The sequence below is a fragment of the Lepisosteus platostomus genome, chromosome 5 (assembly GCF_059453375.1).
Source record: "Lepisosteus platostomus isolate fLepPlt1 chromosome 5, fLepPlt1.hap1, whole genome shotgun sequence".
Classification (NCBI taxonomy): domain Eukaryota; kingdom Metazoa; phylum Chordata; class Actinopteri; order Semionotiformes; family Lepisosteidae; genus Lepisosteus; species Lepisosteus platostomus.
Window position 1 is genome coordinate 55093282 of NC_142615.1, and position 19875 is coordinate 55113156.

General features: G+C 41.8%; 1 protein-coding gene and 1 long non-coding RNA gene across 2 annotated transcripts; both read right to left on the reverse strand.

Annotated features, from left to right (window-relative positions):
• Positions 1–5094: 5094 nt before the first annotated feature.
• On the reverse strand, positions 5095–6242 carry LOC148669585 (uncharacterized). Its single transcript, XR_015937051.1, has 3 exons — positions 5940–6242; positions 5583–5621; positions 5095–5232 (listed from the first exon to the last, which is right to left on the reverse strand). It is a non-coding gene; the product is annotated as an uncharacterized LOC148669585 (long non-coding RNA).
• A 194-nt stretch (positions 6243–6436) lies between these two features.
• LOC148669586 (antigen WC1.1-like) lies at positions 6437–8823 on the reverse strand (the record flags this gene model as incomplete). The annotated part of the gene is made up of 4 exons (XM_088631005.1): positions 6437–6522; positions 6746–7048; positions 7975–8289; positions 8727–8823. Coding segments are annotated over 4 exons (801 nt in total), but the record flags the coding sequence as incomplete, so codon positions are not given.
• Between the last annotated feature and the right edge of the window lie 11052 nt (positions 8824–19875).

Below are 19875 nucleotides of genomic sequence, written 5' to 3' on the forward strand. Positions count from 1 at the left end.
ATAGCTGAGAATGCAAGGTGAGTATGAAGATCAAATTCAATGAGTGAAAATGATTTTCTTGGAAGTTGCCGATGTTGGTCATTATTGATCATTCCAGGTGATATTGACTTAGGTACTCAAATGTTTACTTGTTGTAGCTTGAAATGTGCAAAACACTCACATTTCTTTCAAATATGAAGATGTTTTACTGTATCTAGTGCTCTGTACTGGTCAATCTGGGTGCTATAAAATACCTATGGTTTGAGGTGCAGTATAAAGTGAATATTGGGGTGTCTCTAGTGCTGTGGGATGCTGCGTTTTAAATTGAGCAGCTCCTGAAGGCAGGACAAGGAGTCTTAGATAGATAGATGCAATTTCTTCTCATTGGATCAATAAAGTATCTATCTTAACCTTTTGATTTGAAGGGAATGTAAATAACAGCCAGGTTGTCTCTTTGGTTGTGTTGTATCTGGTTCTGTCGACAGTGCCTTTTGTTCCTTGTGTGGATTAAATCATACTTATGAATTGATCACAAACATTTAGGCATTCTCTCCTTCTGGGGTTGATTTTATCATTGTGAGTGGCCAAAGGTTCCTTATATATTTAATTAAAAGTCTTTAATTGTACAAAATTAAGAAATTACAAATGAATGACAAAATGGTTTTAAAAAGTTTATTTTTAAAAAGGAAACGTTAAGAAAATGTCTATACATTTCTGCACATCAGAAATCTTACATTCAGAATTCTATATCAATTAATAGTTTCATTTCAGAAACATATCATATTGTACAAGAAAAAAAGACTGAATGGAATAGGGAACTTTAAGGTCTCCCTGTTTTAAAACACAAACTGCAGGTCCTGTAGACAAAGTCAATGAGGACAGTGACTCACTTGTCAGAGCTCTCAGGTGACAGACAGTGTCAGTGTGGAAGCAGTGGAGTGAAGTGGACTCAGGTCACAGACAGTCTCAGTGCTCAGAACTGTTGTAAGACTGTGTGACTCTGTTGGTGAAGCTCTTCTGTGTCTAGACCTGCTGGAGGAGGTTCTCCCAGACAGCTCTGTCAGTCTCACAGCGCCCATCCTCTCCCTGAGACTCGTCCCCAACATCATCGTAGTCAGTCCTAGCAGGGGCAGGGGCTCCTTCTTCAGAGGGCAGTGTGGGCAGGACCCTGTCCACTCCAGGGCCAGGCTGGAGGACACCTGACAGAGAGACAGACTCATGATTTGTCAAATGAGCCAGTTATTGAAATAATATTGTTACATATTAGGATTATGAAAATTGTGAATAACAAAAATGACTGAGTAGATAAATTAAAAAATAAATTAATCATAACCCCCTACTTTTAAAGATTTTGCCAAGAATATACCCAAGCATTTGGTATAGTTAAAGGCACATAAGAGATTTGTTAATTAAATATTTGTTATTAACAACACTACACACACGAAATTACACACAACATAAATATACAGCACACAATTACAAATTTGCTAACAAGGTGTTTTAGACACCTACATCCTAACCACCCAGAAAATCCTCAAACTGCTACCAAGTATTCAGCTTTTACAGAACACCTTTATGAAAGAAAGAGAAACCAAACCTTCTAAACCTAAGATATTACAACTTCAGTTAAATCTCTCTTTGTGAACCCAATTGTTACAAAATGAATGGGAGCCTATCTCCCTGTTCTAAAGATGCTCCCACTAGCCAGGAGAGGCACTCTTTAACTAAGGGATTCTCTAAATAAGAAATAAAAGTTTCTAAAAACAACAGAAAGGCAAGCTCTCTTTATGAGGGTCAAAGACTAAACTCCAGTCTGGTCTTTCCAGTTGATCTGGACAAGTAGTAGAAGCAAGAAGTAGCTCTCGCCTTCTATCATTCCTGGACAGTTGATTGACAATCATTTACCCAGAACTTTATGGTTGCTTTGATCTCTGAATCTCACACCTCAGCATCTCAGCAAACATCGCCTTGCTTTGCAGCCACTAGCCATGTACTGTAATTGGAATTGGAATTGATGACATTACCCAGGTGTACCTAGATTTTTTAAAACACTTACATAGTCACAATAGTGTAGTGAATGGGGATTTTAATTTTCTGTAACAATAAGAAATTATAGCAGTATATTTTGAGAGTACTTGTAGACTTTTAGAAACTAATCAAACATAATTATCTATAGTCTCACTCATGTATTCTAACCATACAAAATACAATTTATTGATATAATCATAATTTGCATAACAAACAATAAGCATAATAGAACATACTGTATCTGAGAAGTACTCTGCTTTGATATCAATGGCTATTAGTGGACTAACAGTTATAGTATACAGAATAGATGTAACAATATTGTACTCAAAAAGCGTTTAATAGGTTTTTTAAATTAAATTGTATCTTTTTGGAAGAATTGATGATTCAGTGTAGAATTCACTTATACTTATGAAGTATCAATGCTCTAAAACCACAGTGAGGAAGACCTAGTAATTTCTGAGCCTAGTAATTCTCTCTGCAGTCAGAGAACAGAATTCCTGGTCTTCGGGAATCTAAAGCTTTGTTCTGCCCAGACCTCATTCACTCATCATTAATCAGCTGCTGATCAATTTAAATCAATTTAAATCTGATTGGCTAGGTGTGTCAGTAGGTGGGTTTCAGTGACACTGTGATCTTTGTGATCTAACTTTGTACAATTCAGGTCACTCAGTCTTTATTGGCTGTTATTGATCCTTGTAGGACATGATAGAGTGAAGCTACCGCTACTTCAAAATGCCTGATTCCCCCCTGTCTTGGATGACAGTGCAACAGAGATGGATTACTTGAGGTTATCTTTCCCATCCCTGAACTACCTAACCCACACTGAGCCCCCTGGCTGTAGCCCCTTTTACCTGAAGTGGGGTCTTCCTCACTGCTGAACACATCACTGTACCCAGAGGTTGTCTCATCAGAGAGGAGTCTCCCTGTGAACAGAAGAGCAGGTCAGTAATGGCTCTGTCATTCTGACACAGACTGACCTGTCAGAGACCTTTTCTCTTCCAGGTAGTGTTTATTTGCAGATATGAAATTAGGTTGAGACTAATTTCTAATGACAAAGGCTACTGTGGGCTGGTACTGGGGGTACTCCTTAGTCTTTTTTATAATAACTCACCTGACACAGTGTCTGGACTCTGGGGCACAGTGATGGCATCATCATAGTACTCAGGGGCCTCTTCTTTCACAGAGGACATCAGCTTTCCTAAAGCACACAGAGCACAGCTTCACTGTCACACATCAGCACACTGAGTTATCTAGAGCGCAGGACTGCTGGAGCTCATCAGAACACACTGATTAACTGAACATCACACAGGATCTAAAACTCCAGGCTCTAAGTACAGGAGATCAGGGGGAACCTGATTTCCAGTCCTATTCACAACTGTAATAAATGTAAAACAATTCCTAGATTTTCAAATAAGATGTTGAAGGAAAACAAGGCAGAGAAAGTTTGGCTGTATTTGGACAGTGAGGGTGGTGATGTGAACCCTATGAGATACTGAAGAGGAGCCGGACACTGGCAGCAGTGACCCAGAGTGAGTGTGCAGGGCTGAGATCACAGGGAGAGAGTCAGATTCATGTAACTGGTGCAGAGTAGTACAGACTCCGTATTCAGAGGCTGAGATCCAAGAAAGAGTAGAGAGATTCAGACTCTGTGGGATTGGTGCAGAGTTTCCCCATGTGATTGGACTGAAATAACCCACCTGACAAGGCATCTGGACTCTGAGGTACAGTTACAGCATCATCATAGTACTCTGGGATCTCTTCTTTCAGAGGAGTTATCGAGTCTCCTGAACCACACAGAGAGACAGAGAATTTACACTTCAGGACTCAGACTTACTTTGACCATAGAGCTGCAAAGTAATTGGAAAGTGTGATTTTAAATGTTTTATGGTGTATAGTTAAGCCAAAACTCTAGGGTCGCTGATTTATCTGATCTGAAAGGCAGCATGCTGTTCCGCAGTCTCCTTTTCTATCAAAACCAATGGGAGCAGCACCCTGTTTACCACCCCAGTATTGACCAGGTCTAGTTTTGCTCAGCATCTATGATTTGCTGAGATAATGCTAGTGTGAGGCAACACTGAAAAACAGACTTTATAAAGTATCAAACACGTGTGGTTATATTTATATAATTCAGGATTTTCTACATAAGTTCTCTAAATGTTAGCGTGGTTTGAGGTGAGAGTGAGTACTGAACTGAAGACCTCCTCACTCCCACACTGAGCCCCCTGACTCAACCTCCCCTCACCTGGTACTGGGTCTCCCTCACTGTCCTCCACATCATCATATCCAGAGGGCAGCTCATCAGAGAGGAATCTCCCTGTGAACAGGAGGACAGATCAGTATTACCTGCAGTCAGACAGCAGCCTCACTGTCCTCTACTGGAAGAGAAGCCAGTGTGTGAGTTTGTGTTTATAAGGCAGATCCAGAATCGTGCTGTGTTGATTTTCTTCACTTAGTTTGACACCAGTTGAGAAAAAACCCTACAGGTTTAAAACTAAAAAATACCCTTTTTGTCAGAAACCAGTTGAGTGAGATTTTCTACAAGTGTAAGTCCTCAGATTTTCCTTAGAGGGTGGAGACTAATCACACCTGAAGACTGTCTCCACTCACCTCTCCTGGGGGCGCTGTAGGTTCCCTCTCTGGCAAGTTTGTACTCTATTTCCTCGTAGACGGCATCATGATTGGAGGCGAGTGCTCCCTTAGATAGGGCTGTGTGAGGAAACAGACACTCAGGGTTAACATGCAGGGAGAGGAGTACAAGATAAAAAATGTCACTCCTAAACCTATTTTGGACATTTGAGCACACAAATGTTATGATTCTGGATTTGCAAATTTCCTGATATCTCCACCTGTAATTGTTGCTAATCTTTTTCAAATAATCTTTCTTAAACTACAAATGGATTTCTCTACCCTATTAAAATTGCTCACATCCAGCACACCTTTAAATTAGACAGGTTTTACCTCAGGCAATTGTGATTTTAAAGCAGGTTTATTCCTCAAGGTAATTATGTAAATATAAGTTCCATGTGAGTGACAGAACTGACCACTAGAGGTCACTATGTGGATGGAGAGTTCCCTCCCTACCTTTCCTCAGCTTCCTGTTCTGGATCAGCTGCCCCACTAACAGAGCCAGCACCACGAAGAGCAGAGCCCCCAGCAGCAGGAGGACCAGGGGCGAGGCAGACAGGCCTCCCAGCGGCTGTGTCTGGGGTGTTGTCCTGGTTCTGCCTGAGAGAGGGGGAGACAATGGATGAACAGGGATCAGGAGAGGTGCTCTTGGGCTCATATATGCTTCGACAGATGGAATGTCCTGTTCTCCTCATGTTCCCATATGGGGCTATCATGGCTTCAGGGTGAACCCAAGATCAACGAAGAATAGTTAAGAATTCCAAATCTAAACCACCAGGACTGTCAGTAAATCAGTGATGAAAGAGAGGACACTAGCACTAGATCTACACCGGGAAACTGAAAACACTGATCTTCACAATGAGGGAGGAGAGGAGACACTACAGCAACACTGGGAATCTGAAGAGACAGAAAGACAGGAGTTATCAATGACAAGGAGGATTTATGTTCACCTGTAGCTGTTGTTGGACTGGCTGTTGTCTCTGACAAACCTGTAAAAGAGATAGGAGAGCTGTCAATATATTGCCTTTGGTTTTACAGCAGGTTATATCCACAGTGGTCTTAAAAAGAAAATCTTTACATTTGTTCCTTGAGGTCAAATCTAGGATTGCTGGATGAATGGTGTCTTGTTCGGAATTAAAGCTTAGTGTTGTTCACATACACAGGGCTACAAAACATCCCAATCTTGTGACTGATGATCTTAGTTGGATTAGTTAGATATAAAGCAGTGATAGAGTATGGGTGACATCAGTCTAACTTCTCCATTGATCTGCTACCTTGTTCATCTACAGTTCTAAGACTATCCTCACCTGTACAGGTAACCCCCGCATCCTCCTTGTGTCGACAGTCACTCTGATTCAGTCCAGAGTGACAGCAGTCCCACAGGTGAAGTTCACTGCCTGTGCAGTTCACCTCGTCCAGCCAGATGGCGCCGTTTCCTGGTCCGAATGAGGCCTCTATTGCTGCACTCACTGCATCCCCACAGCCCAGCTGTCTGCAGACCACCTGGGCATCCTGCAGGTCCCAGGAGTCGTCACAGACTGTCCCCCAGGAGCCCTCATACCGCAACTCCACCTGGCCAGAGCAGTTAGTGCCTCCAACCAGGCGCAGAGCCAGTGGGACTGAAAGTCAACAGAAAGGTTATTCAGTGTCATTAGATCTGTGACTGTAGATGAGAGCAGAGAGGTTACTGAGAGTTACTTCAGCTCAGTGACTGTAGTAGAGGTTAGTGAGGTATTGAGTGGCTCTAGAAGAGAGCTGTATGGTTACTGTTCCTCAGCTCAGGGCTGCAGTGTCTCTGACTGTTTTACACACTGAACTCACCTGGGCAGTGCTGCTGAGGCTGCTCTTCCTGAGGGGCTGGAGTGCTTCTGTCAGCTTCTTTTCTAGGACCTTCAAAGATTAATAGTCATATAAAAACATTATTATTATAAAATGAATAACAATGACATTGCTTTCATTTTTATACGTTTGGATATAAATTTATAATAATTCAATTGAAAGCTCTTATTATGTTCTGAACTTGGCAAAACACTAATCCACAGAGCTGCTCGAGATAAAGACAATCACTGCAGAGCTGTTTAAGAGGAAGGCAGCATTACTCTTCACTCTCTACCTGAGCAGGTGATATTAGCCACTTCTTGGTCTGTGCAGTCATTCTGACCCCAGGGGGAGGAGGGACACTGCCACAGGGAAGAGTCATGTTTGCGACAGGAGACAAAGTCCAGCCATTTGGGATCTGGGCTCAGCCTGGAGTTTGTCTCTCTGATGGTGCCCTTGTCTCCACAGCCCAGCTGTTTACAGATCACTGCGGCTGTGGAGTCAGTCATGCCGTTCTGACACACACTGCCCCAGGTGCCATTGTAGTAAACCTCTGCCTGTCCTGAACAGCCTGCAGACAGTCTCAGCAGAGTGTAATCTGTCAAGACAGCAGGGAAAGTTAAAGGAAACAAACCCTGACAAGACAGCCCAACGTTTCATTCTGAACTGGTAAGAAACAACTAGCAATGAAATGAAATGAACATGTAATGAAACAATGACAGCTGTACAATAACACAGTTGACATGAAGGTGACAGGCAGGACTGTGTGGTTCTGTTCATTCAGAACCTGGACAGTACATCACACAGAACTTTAAATCCCATTACATGATCAGGTTCTGACCCAAAACATCATTCTGATCAGCTTGGCTATTCAGCAGCAGCACAACTAAGAGACTGAGGCATGAAAGTAGAACTCTTGGCTCAGGATGAGCGGTGCAGCGTTATGAATGGAGAAAACGTGGCTCAGGGTGACATTTAACATTGTGTGGGTCATCAGGATCTGACCAGAAGCCATTCTTGGAACAAATCAAAATGAAACATTTGAGGCAGAAAATCATGAAAGATAATGGCCAAGACAAATACACCCAAACAGACAACAGGTCTTATTGATGTGAGAAGTTTAAAGTTTGGACCCTAGATTTTACTGGAGGACTGAGATGAATATATCCCCATTCACTAGTGGAGGGGAATTTCTCTTGAGTTTCTTTCTCTCTTTATTTATTTTTGCTGGGATGTGAATATGTGCATTCACAACTGTATCATAAATATAAATATTTATTTTAAAATTAATTCTGCATCCAGCTCAGTCTTTTCCTCAACAAGATGCATTTAAGCACTCCAGATGCAAACCATATCCACAATGTGGAATTCCAGTATGTGGATTATTTTATTTAGTTAACTTACTGAACACAAGATTCTCACATTCTCACAAGTCAAACATATTTAGGCACTCTAGATGCAAGCCATATCCACAATGTGGGATTAAAGAATCTGAATCATTGTAATTTTAATTATCTCCCCTACCTGAACACAGGATTCTCACATCCTCCTTGTGTCCACAGTCATGCCGTCCCCACCCTGCTGAGGGACACTCCCACAGAGACGACTCGTTCCCCAGACAGCCCACCTCGTCCAGCCAGATGGGTCCAGTTCCCTGGCTGAAGGAGGCCGGCACTGGGGCACTGAGGGCCGTCCCACACTGGAGCTGTCTGCACACCACCTGAGAGTCTGCCAGGTCCCAGGAGTCATCGCAGACTGTCCCCCAGGAACCATTGTGATATACCTCCAGCCTCCCAGCACAGTCACCTCCTGCACCAACCAGCCTGAGGGACAGCTGATCTAGGAGCAGAGAATTAGAGGTTAGGGGTCAGAGGTCAGTGCAGTACTAAGAGATCACCATGACCTGCTGTTACAAGTTGAAGATTATCTCGGCCCACTAGGCACAGCAGATACAGTTCAAGTACAATGTTTCTTGACTTTTGATTAATTTAATATATACTTATTGTAACAGATTGTTCATAAGCAGTATACCAGATAAGTTACTTTTCTGACCCACTGCTGGGCACAGAGACAATAGCTCCACCGGTGACAAATTGCAGTATTCAGATAGATGCGTTTGCTGTAGATCCCAAAGACCCTAGTGTGTTTGTGACACACAGAAAAAACTGCACACACACAGCTGTTGCCTCACTGACTGATCTGGGATTCCACTGAGCAACAGAGACATCAACACACACTGAGAGCCCTGGAGATACAGAACAGGGGCTAATTCATACCTGGTGTTTTGGAAAAGGGAACAGCTGAAGAAGGGAAACCTGTGAAACAAACAGAGAGAGAGAAAACAGACTGTGAACCATGTGTGAGAGGTGCAGTTTAGCACCAGAAATGAAACTAGAATTAAAACAGCACTGATGTGATTAAGACAGTCTTCAATCTCTCTTTACCTGCTCCAGGTGAATCTCTGGTCATATTTGAGTCTGTAAAACAGAAGAAAGGAGCTCATTTCTGTCCACAGGAGTGATGTTTCACCAGTGCAGGGTCAGCTGTGTGTGGGGCTCAACTGTACATAACATCTGTAATTATTGACTTTCTGAGACTCACTTTTTTTTCAGCCTCCTGTTAAATAGGGCTCCATTAATTAAACTAATTAAACAGTTCAGGTGTTAATTACGGGATACTGAGATCCAATACTTTCTTTCATTTTTAGGACAGTGATCTCAATATAAATGTAAAACAGATTTATGTCCACAGTGAATTGTTGTACCTAATCATCTGAAAAAAAATGACAATGAAAATGATTACCCCTTTAGTTAATATTTGAGTTATATATGATATGATTCAAATATGCTCACATGCTTTAAGGAATATATTTTTACTGGCAGCGTGTAACAGAGCAGGTATTCAGTAAATCATGAAGACAGTGTGCTGCTGTGTGTAAGCACATGATTTTTAAACATAATTCTCACCAGAGCAGATGACTCCTGCGTCCTGTCCATGAGAGCACCCTGCTCTCCCCCATGTAGAGACAGCGCAGTGTGAGAGACGGCTCTCATTGCCCCGGCACTCAAACACATCAGCCCTTACTGGTCCACTGCCCTGTCCAAACCAGGCCTGTCCTGGTGCTGCTACAGCCTCCCCACAGTCCAGCTGCTGACAGAGAACACTGGCATCTCTCAGGTCCCAGTACAGGTCACACACTGTCCCCCAGTCCTTGAAGAGCCACTGTAACTCCACTCGGCCAGAGCCGTTCGCCAGCCTGAACCCTGTGTATCCTGCAGATAGGAGAGAACTTCACCAGCATGACACCACAGCAGGCTACAAGAAATACAACAAATTAAAGTACCAATACAGTGAAAAAAACTATAAGATTCAGCACATAGTGAGTGAGAAACCAATAGCAGGCATATAATAAGAACAGATATTGTGATGCCATAAGTGATTGTTTCCTCAAAGGGTGCTACTTTCCCTGGGGACTCATTTTTCAAAGTTTTCCCCATACGTAAGATAACGATGTGCAGCTCATAGGAGACAATTAGCACCCTGCTCTAGGCCACATGAAACCAGGAAGGATTTGGAGAAGACAGAAAAATTCCCCGATAATTGCCTCAGCCTGGCACATATTGAAATAAAGTATTAATAAATCATCCCCAAGATGAAAGTTTTCACTTACATTTTTCATCTCTACAATTCCAGTCTTAGGCCTGAAGAATAGCGTTGATATTTCTGTAACAGTCCTTGCCATCACACTGGCTGTTTACCTTACTTTTCCTAGCTTCATCAGTGAGCAGCTTTGTTACAATTGAAAAATCTACCTACTACCTGCTAACTGTACTTTTTTCCCCACACAGTCTGAGAGCTGAAGGATAGGTTTCTGATATTAAAACAGGCTTTGACACAGCATAGGCTGATAAGTTTTCCCAGCCTCAAGGCTGAAGGATAGTTTTGGCAATTGGACAGGCTGTAGATATACGTTTCACAAAACAGCCCAGGCAGCTATGTCTAGTGTGCCCGGTCCAGGTCATATACTGTAAGTTCCAGCTAATAAATCACTGTTTTAAATTAAGTCTGGTGTGTGGGGTGTGTGCTTGGGACCCTGCCTAGAACATGCCGATTGCGTGCTGCCCCACTCGACACTCCTCAGGAGATCACCCACTCTCCCCTGGAGATCACTCAGTCTACATCAGAGATCACCCAATCAAAATATGTATAATTTATGACTCTATAACAATTGTTTCCATGAGTGAAAACGTTGTGACAATCTTACCTGTACAAGTCAGACTTACAGCTCTACTCTGGGAGCAGCTGTGCTCTGGCCTGGCTGCAGTGGGGCAGTGCAGTAGTTTGGACTCTTGTCCTCTACACTGGAACTGCTTTGACCTGACTGCACCCTGGCCCTGTCCGTAATGAGCCCATCTGTGTATCACTGAAGGAGCCCCACAGTCCAGCTCCCGACAGACAACCTCTGAATCCTGCCAGTCAAAGTCAGAGTCGCACACTGAGGTCCAGGTGTTCTTGAGATTCACCTCCACTCTCCCAGAGCAGAGACTGTGTCCGTTCACCAGCCTCAGGAAACCTGCAATAGAGAACTACAGGCTGTCAGTCTCAGCAGGTAATCTCTCATAGTACAGCTCATTGCTCACTGTCACTGCACCTGGTGCCTGTGAGAATTAAACTTACTACCCTATGAAAATAAACCAACTTCATGTGAAAAAATAAATATAATAGATTCTCAATTTAAATCTTGACTTCTTAATGTTCCATTCATAAACAGATTTACACCTACAATTTGGCATAGAAAATTAAATTTTAGAAATACATACACTATTACAATCAATTGTACAATAATGCAGAGTGCTTTCAATAAGAATATAGATAATAGGATAGATATAGATAAAAAAAGTAGATAATAGGAAATAAATAAAAATGAAATGAAAGAGAGGAGAGTCAGAAGAAAATCTGAAAGGTCAACGTCAGATAGTTAAACCAAAACATATTTTAGGGCTGAATGTTTTTACTGAATGTAAAATTGATTGTTTTCCTCCAGAAATAATGTAGATACATGTACATCTAATAATTGTAGATGAATGTTAAACTCTGTTAAGATCAAAGACTCTAAATCATCAATCTCCACCTCTGTGCCCTAACATGTGCCTCTAAATAAGGTGTTCAGTGCATCATTACCTGTACGCTGGGGCAAATACAAGATATGAAAATCAGAGACACTAAATTAATCAGTTTGTGTAATACTACAAATCAAACTATCACCATAATTCCAGCTGTTCCACATGTTCATAGCAATAACCACAGTGCTGAAGATGCCACCTGTGGAACACATTCAACTGTACAATAAGTAAAAATAGAAACTGATCACGAATCCATCCATCCATTTTCAAACTGCTTCTTACAATTCATGATTCCCAGTGTAGCCAGGGATGTAGACTTAATAAATACAGAAGAAAAAAAACGGATCGATATCACCAAATTCACAGAAGCAGAATGGCATGTCATATACTCAAAGAAAAGATTCCCCATTGCCTGGCACTGCTGAAACAGGACTGTCTGACCTGGGCACTGACACACACTCTGGACAAGACCAGGACTGTCACAGCCTGGCACTGCTGGAGCAGGACTGTCTGACCTGGGCACTGACAGACAGTCTGGACAAGACCAGGACTGTCACAGCCTGACACTGCTGGAACAGGACAGTCAGACCTGGGCACTGACACACACTCTGGACAAGACCAGGACTGTCACAGTCTGGCACTGCTGGAGCAGGACTGTCTGACCTGGGCACTGACAGACGCTCTGGACACATCCAGGGTTGTGCTTCTCCACATGAAAGCAGATCTCAGAGAATGACACACTCTCATGGAGTTCAGCTCCACGTACGCACAGCTGGGTCTAGCAGTCAGCTCCTGGCTATGTTAGGGATTCGGTAAGAGAAACCGAAACCAGTGAATGAACCCACTTGGAGGAGCTGATAAAGCCTAGCCGTGATCCGAAGAAAGCCGTAGTCGAAGAAACGAGCCGAGAGTCCAGGGGAAGCCAGAGATCCAAACAGGGAACAAGTTAGCGAAGCCAAACTGTGATCCGAAACCGTAGACAATAGAGCAATCCGGGAGTCCAGGGGAAGCCAGAGATTCAAAACAGAGAGTGAGTACCGAAGCCAAGCCGTGATCCGAAAAACCGCTGTCAAAGGGGGAAAAAGCGTAATCCGAAAACCAAGAAAGACACAAAGCAGAAGAAGGAGTAGCGCAACTAGGAAGCTCGAAAGGAAAACCAATACTGAGCCAGGAGGTAGGAACAGACAGGTGTTTAAGTACAGGATAAGACGGGGGTGTAGTGGTGAATAAGTAAACTGATAGGTAAACTGATGGAGTAAGGTTACGCCTTCTTCTGTCTCCTCCGTTGCCGGGAGGCAGGGATCGGAACAGGCTACAGTGCATCACAAGAAAATACATGACCACCAGTGCCGTAAAGAAGTCAAAATATGGCAGAGCAGTTTAGATGTTAGATGTCTAGTCTGAAATATCAAACCTGAAATCATTAATTTACATAAATGAGCCAACAGAACTGTTTCTTCTCTATTTATATCAAAAGCTGCATTGGTTTCTTGGATTCTTAAATTCTGGGCTCATCAGAATCAGACCGACAGTCACTCCACCACCAAGGATCAGCCTTTTGGACAGCTGGTAGTGCAGCTGAACTCCACTACAGCACTGAGCCCCACAAGACCATTAAAAGACACCTGAGACTGTCCAGATCCACTGACACTGACACCAACATACCATTAAAACACACCTGAGACTGACCAGATCCACTGACACTGACACCAACATACCATTAAAACACACCTGAGACTGTCCAGATCCACTGACACTGACACCAACATACCATTTAAACACACCTGAGACTGACCAGATCCACTGACACTGACACCAAAATACCATTTAAACACACCTGAAACTGACCAGATCCACTGACACTGACACCAACATACCATTAAAACACACCTGAGACTGACCAGATCCACTGACACTGACACCAACACACCATTTAAATACACCTGAAACTGACCAGATCCACTGACACTGACACCAACATACCATTAAAACACACCTGAGACTGACCAGATCCACTGACACTGACACCAACATACCATTAAAACACACCTGAGACTGACCATATCCACTGACACTGACACCAATGTACCATTAAAACACACCTGAGACTGACCAGATCCACTGACACCGACACCAACACACCATTTAAACACACCTGAAACTGACCAGATCCACTGACACTGACACCAAAATACCATTTAAACACACCTGAAACTGACCAGATCCACTGACACTGACACCAACATACCATTAAAACACACCTGAAACTGACCAGATCCACTGACACTGACACCAACATACCATTTAAACACACCTGAAACTGACCAGATCCACTGACACTGACACCAACATACCATTTAAACACACCTGAAACTGACCAGATCCACTGACACTGACACCAAAATACCATTAAAACACCTGAAAATGAAAAGGCATTTCACCCAACAGCACAGTGGAACCACAGCAGATTGTCACTTCACCAGTGCTAAAACAGTAAAGACAAAGTGAAGTAGATACAGACTCACTGAGCACAGCCTGCCTGTTTAAACTGAACAACACTGAACAACACTGAAGTCCCTGGAGAGAGAGGATGAGCTACAGGAAGACACTTCCTGTTGTCCTGCTACATAAACACAGAGGAAACACAGAAAAAAGACACACTTAAATTAATATATAAATTTAATATAATATGTTTATAACGTATATTGCTTTTAATTATTATTATCATCATATTATCAATACTAGATTTTAATTTATTTAGTTTTAATTAAATGGATCATGATGATGGACTCTAGATCAGTGGAGGAGTTTTCATTGTCCTCAAGCTGGAGACTGGAGAGAGTCTCTGTCTCTTACCTGAACACCTCACTCCAGCATCAGAGTCATGACTCAAGCCCCAGTCTTTCACTTCAATGTTTCGACAGTCCCTCAGCGCAGGAAACCCCACCCAACAGGACTGATCCAGACCCTGGTCCGAAGTGAGCTCCTCCTGGTGCTGATACAGCAGATCCACAGCCCAGCTGTCTGCACACCACTGCAGCATCATCCAGATCCCAGCCAAAGTCAGCTACTGTCCCCCACTCTCCATCATGATACACCTCCACTGTCCCCTCACAGGGACTGGCACCATTCATCAGCCTCACATCAGCACTGCCTGCGGAGAGAGAGAAACAATCCCTATCACCATGTCTACAGGATATTTTTATATTAAGACATTTTAGAAATACACCTGGAATTTTTATTTGGTTTTACCTGTTTGATTGGATTGCTAGTCTCTCCCATGGGGAACAAGAGACAGTGGAGTGACAGGAAGTCCACCAGCAGCCATCTTACCTCTCCCTCCACACACCTGTGTCCAGATCCTGTTATATATCTCTCTGTCCATATCACTGTGTGACTGCAGAGGGCTGTTCTGCTGTGGTTACTACAGTGGACAGTGGCTGTAAAGACTGTGCTCATGTGTTTCTAAAAGCTGTGGTTAGTACAGTGGTCAGTGGCTGTAATGAGTGTGTTCCTGTGTTTCTGGGAGTTGTGGTCAGTACAGTGGTCAGTAGCTGTAATTACGGTGTTCCTGTGTTTCTGGAAAATGTGGTCAGGACAGTGGCTGTAATGATTGTGCTCCTGTGTTTCTGGAAGTGGTCAGTTGGCTGTAATGATGGTCTTCCTGTGTTTGAGGAAGCTGTGGTCAGTAGAGTGGACAATGGCTGTAAAGTGTACAATGGCTGTAAAGACCTGTAAAGACCATGTCCTTCAGTTTCTAGAAGCTGTGGTCAGTATATTGGTCAGTATATTGGTCAGTTGCTGTAATGACTGTGCTCCTGTGTTTCTAGAAGCTGTGGTCAGTACAGTGGTCAGTGGCTGTAATTACTGTGTTCCTGTGTTTCTAGAAGCTGTGGTCAGAGTGGACAGTGGTTGTAATGACGATGTTCCTGTGTTTCTGGGAGCTGTGGTCAGTATAGTGGACAATGACTGTAATGATGGTGTTCTGGGTTTCTGGAAGCTGTGGTCAGTACAGTGGACAGTGGCTGTGGTGTCAGAAGGCTGAATGACTGAAACCAGGTTTGGTGTATCTGGTGTATCTGGGTCTCAGGCCCCACATGTACTTAGCAGTGCACACTGACCACATGTCTGTATCAGACACTGATTTAAACACTGATAAGTCTTTTTAATGGTCTACATTGAAAATAAGTTATAAAATCCAAAACAGAATCAATAAAAATATTTTCTTAATAGATGGATGCTTCACAACTTGTGCTGCAATATGTGAAGTGTAATGCTGCAGAAAGATGGAAAATCTGCAGCAGGAGATATAATTGAAACCCAGGCGCGGGACTTTGAGCTCTTTCAGAGTTTGAATGATCAGGGAGTAACAGTGTTTAAAAACACACTGATCTCTGTTAATACACTAGTCTGTTATTATACCTGTTAGAGAGGGCAGAATTGAGCACAATGAAATAAACAACCCCTGGTAAATATTTTGAAGATGTTGTGTTATTGTTAAAACATTTATATTCCATTTTGTTTGCAAATGGGAAAATTTCCTAGCACATGACCCAAATTACAACCAAAATTTTGTATTTTATTATTGTGGTAATAGATAAGGGATTGTCAAGTTGTACAACATTTGTGATAAGGTTGCTAAATATCTACAATATTAATAGTTATAATAATTATATGTTAGTACTTAAAAAACATTATCCTTAGTCTGTGTTGTGTGTAATAGTGTATAACTGCATATAAAACTATTAATACAGCATTAATAGAAAATAGTTTAAAAAACATATAAGCTGAATTAATATTATGATTAATTGTAGAGGTGAAATTCTTGTTAATACTGCAAATTGTTTATTATTTTTCCTTATTTATAGCACCAGAATAAAATCAATTATAATTTTAAGGAATATCCATAAAGCTGAGTTTTAAATTAAACAGAAAAGCACTTCTGCATGCTGTAGTCACTACGGCGGGCAGTGGCTGTAATAACTGTAGAACCTCAGATGGCTGGTCCTGGGTTCCAGGAGACTGTGGTCACTGTACTGGACACTGTACTAACTCTGTGGCTTCCAAGTCCTGGGACCAGTGTTTCTGTGTTACTGGGACCTGTGGTCACAACAGTGGTCAGAGGCTGACAGGTACTTCACATGTTGTGCTGAAATGTGTGTGAGGTGTATATTCCCATTGTCTGTATATGAATTATTGACAATGATTTTCTAGCCTTTACCTGCCAACATCTAAACTTAACACATGATCATCAGATTAAATTATATTAAAGAACAACATTTTTCAAAAATACCAGACAGGTTTAACATATAGGCACAGATACATTTATTATGATGTTGTCCTGAGCAACTGCTCAAAAATCTAAACTTGAGTCCTGTGATTACGAATTATTTTTTAAATATTGCATTTGTATGATAACATGTAATTAAATATTTAATTTGTATAACTCATACTTATATAATTGCATTTGATAATAATTTCAGATTTCGAATGTAGTCAAAAACAATAAAGCATTCTTATTAAAACTTCACAATTTACAAAAAAAAACCTGTCATTAGATAACTAACCTAAAAACACAAAATAAGTTATTTAGCTGTTAAATAATAGACAAATCCTGAATAAACACAAAACACAACTACCATTTTTTAATTCTTGCTGTAATGCCACAATGTCTTGTAGTTGTTAAATTATTAATGTTACACCTCAGTTTCTGATGAGACCCCAGTTAATAATAATACACCTACAATACTAAGAATTTTCACAATTGTGTTAATATTTTTCATTTTATAACTTATAAAGCAATAAAGAATGTAACTTTTATCAGCCTGTCCTTTTCAATGTGAAAACAAGCAAACCTGGTGTTTATGAACCAGGTAATACATATATCAGTTTTATTTTAATACTATAAAAATACAAGAGCTAATTGTCCTATGACTGAAAATGTTTTACATTTTCAAAATGTAATTGTAAGTCTTTAAAATGAAGAATTCACACTCATAACTTCCTATCATATTGGAACACATATTCTTATAACACCTAGAGGAACTACTTGTTTTCACAGCAACTGAATATCACACAGCCTAACGATAGAAACCTGGACTGTCTGAATACACCAAAGATATAATGGCAGCATTAAAACTCCAGTCTTATTTCTCTAGCATAAACACTTTAGGTGGTAATAACACATTTACTGTATATCTATTAATTCATCAGTCTGTAATAATTTAATATGAGTCACAAATATAATTCACTATTTAAAAACACGTGTATCTCTATTAATGCACCAGTCTGTAATAAGACAATACAGAGGAGTCAGAATTGAACACAATAAAATAATAAACAACCCAGGGTATTTCTGAATCATCCTGTATAATATGATATTATTCTAGAAACATTTTTTATTGCTCACACTTTTTTTGTTTTCGAATAGATGAAGACTTTTTCACATGTCACAGCATATCACTCAAATTATCACTTATATATAAAGTTTATTATTACAGTAACAAGTAAGTTAAATAACTTTTTAAAGATTTTATACACTCCATGTTTTCACAAATTATCAATAGAGGGTGATAATGGCCAGCTTCTGCTCTATCCATCTATAACATTATTATTATATAATGTTTAGAAATCTTAAGAATATTTTAATAAAATCCAATAAAAATTAAAAGCAACTAATTATATTTAGACACAGCTAATTATATTTCCTTACTTACAGACCAAGATAAAATACAGTTATAATATTTTTTATGAATACCCACAAACTGAATGTAAAATTAACTTTTAAAAATTGTTCAACCCACTTATTGCTCCATTTACATCAAAACTTTACTTAATTTAATTCCAGTTGTTGTCTGTCTGTCTGGACAGGAGAAGACTGGTCACTTACTGGCTGAGCTGTGCAGCACCAGGACAGCGAGAGAGAAGATGGACAGGCAGCTCTCCATTGTCATCAGGACAGAGCGCAGCTGAGACCCCTGTCTTCACCCCTGAGCCCACAGGGCAACTGAGCTGCTGCTCCACACCCCGGACCCCCAGTAACAACACAGCCCCCCGCCCCGCCAATCACACACAGCACTGCCTTTTCAGACTGACAGCAGGAACCTCTCACACAGGCGGGACGGCCAATCAGACAGGGCCCTTTCAGTCTTCTCCATATATATCAGAGACACATCACTGTTTCCTCTCCCTGAAGACACTCCCAGCGGCGCGGAGGAGAGGAGAGACAGGAGCAGCTCTCCTGTCTCACTAGAGGAAACACAGATACAGATACAGACAGCAGGGCCGCAGGTGCTACAGGGGCAGGAAGAGATCAGATATTAAACAAAAAAAAATCTTTGCAGTTCTAGACAAGTATTATAATTGAAAATCAGTATCAAGATAATCAATTATGTATATATGGTCCTGTAATTCTTGCTGTCTGTATCAGGAAGTGTCTAGAACGTGGTTCTGTCTTGCTGTCTGTGTCAGGCAGTGTCCAGTGACTGGTGTCCTGAATATGGTCCTGTCTTGCTGTCTGTGTCAGGCAGTGTCCAGTGACTGGTGTCCTGAATATGGTAGTATCAGTGGCAGCAGCAGTTGTGGTAGCAGTAGTAGTATTAGCAGTTATGCTGTATTTAAACTCTCCTGTTCAATATAGCAGAGTTCTTGTGTTACAGCTTCACCATAATAGCTGCAGCAGCAGGAGTCAGTTTCAAATTTGAAAAAGCAACAAAATTATGAAAAAAAGTTCAGTCCTTGTTAATACAGCGGCGATCTAAGGTAGAGCTTCACTGGAGCTACAGGTCAGGCTCTGCAGTGAGTCTGTGGTTTTTGCTCCTCCGAGCTCTTCCAGCACAGGAAGCCAGGCTGTACTGTGAGGCTGTGGGTGTCAGTGTGATGAGGCAGCTGAGAGCTGAGCTGTACAGGGAGACACACAGGGATTCCAGTGTTCATAGCTCTAGTGCTGCACAGGGAGACACAGGAGAGTCCAGTGTTCAGAGCTCTACAGGGTGACAGGTCTTCTCCCCACACAGCTCTCTCAGTGTGTCTCTCAGGGCTGAATAGGAGGGTCTGTTCCTGTCAGAATGGAGGCTGACTCTCAGAGCTCCAGTGTCAGTATGAGGAGACGCTCTCAGACCTGACTGCTGCGAGAGCCTCTGAGCCTGAGTGGCCATGAGCACTGAGCTCCTCAGCAGCTGAGAAAAGCCTCCTGTCTCCTGTGGTCACAGTGTGGTTGAACACCTGCACTGTCTTCCTGCTCCTTCTCCTCTCTCTCCCCCTTCCTGTCTCTCTCGCAGTGTGTGCTCTTATCTGTCCATCT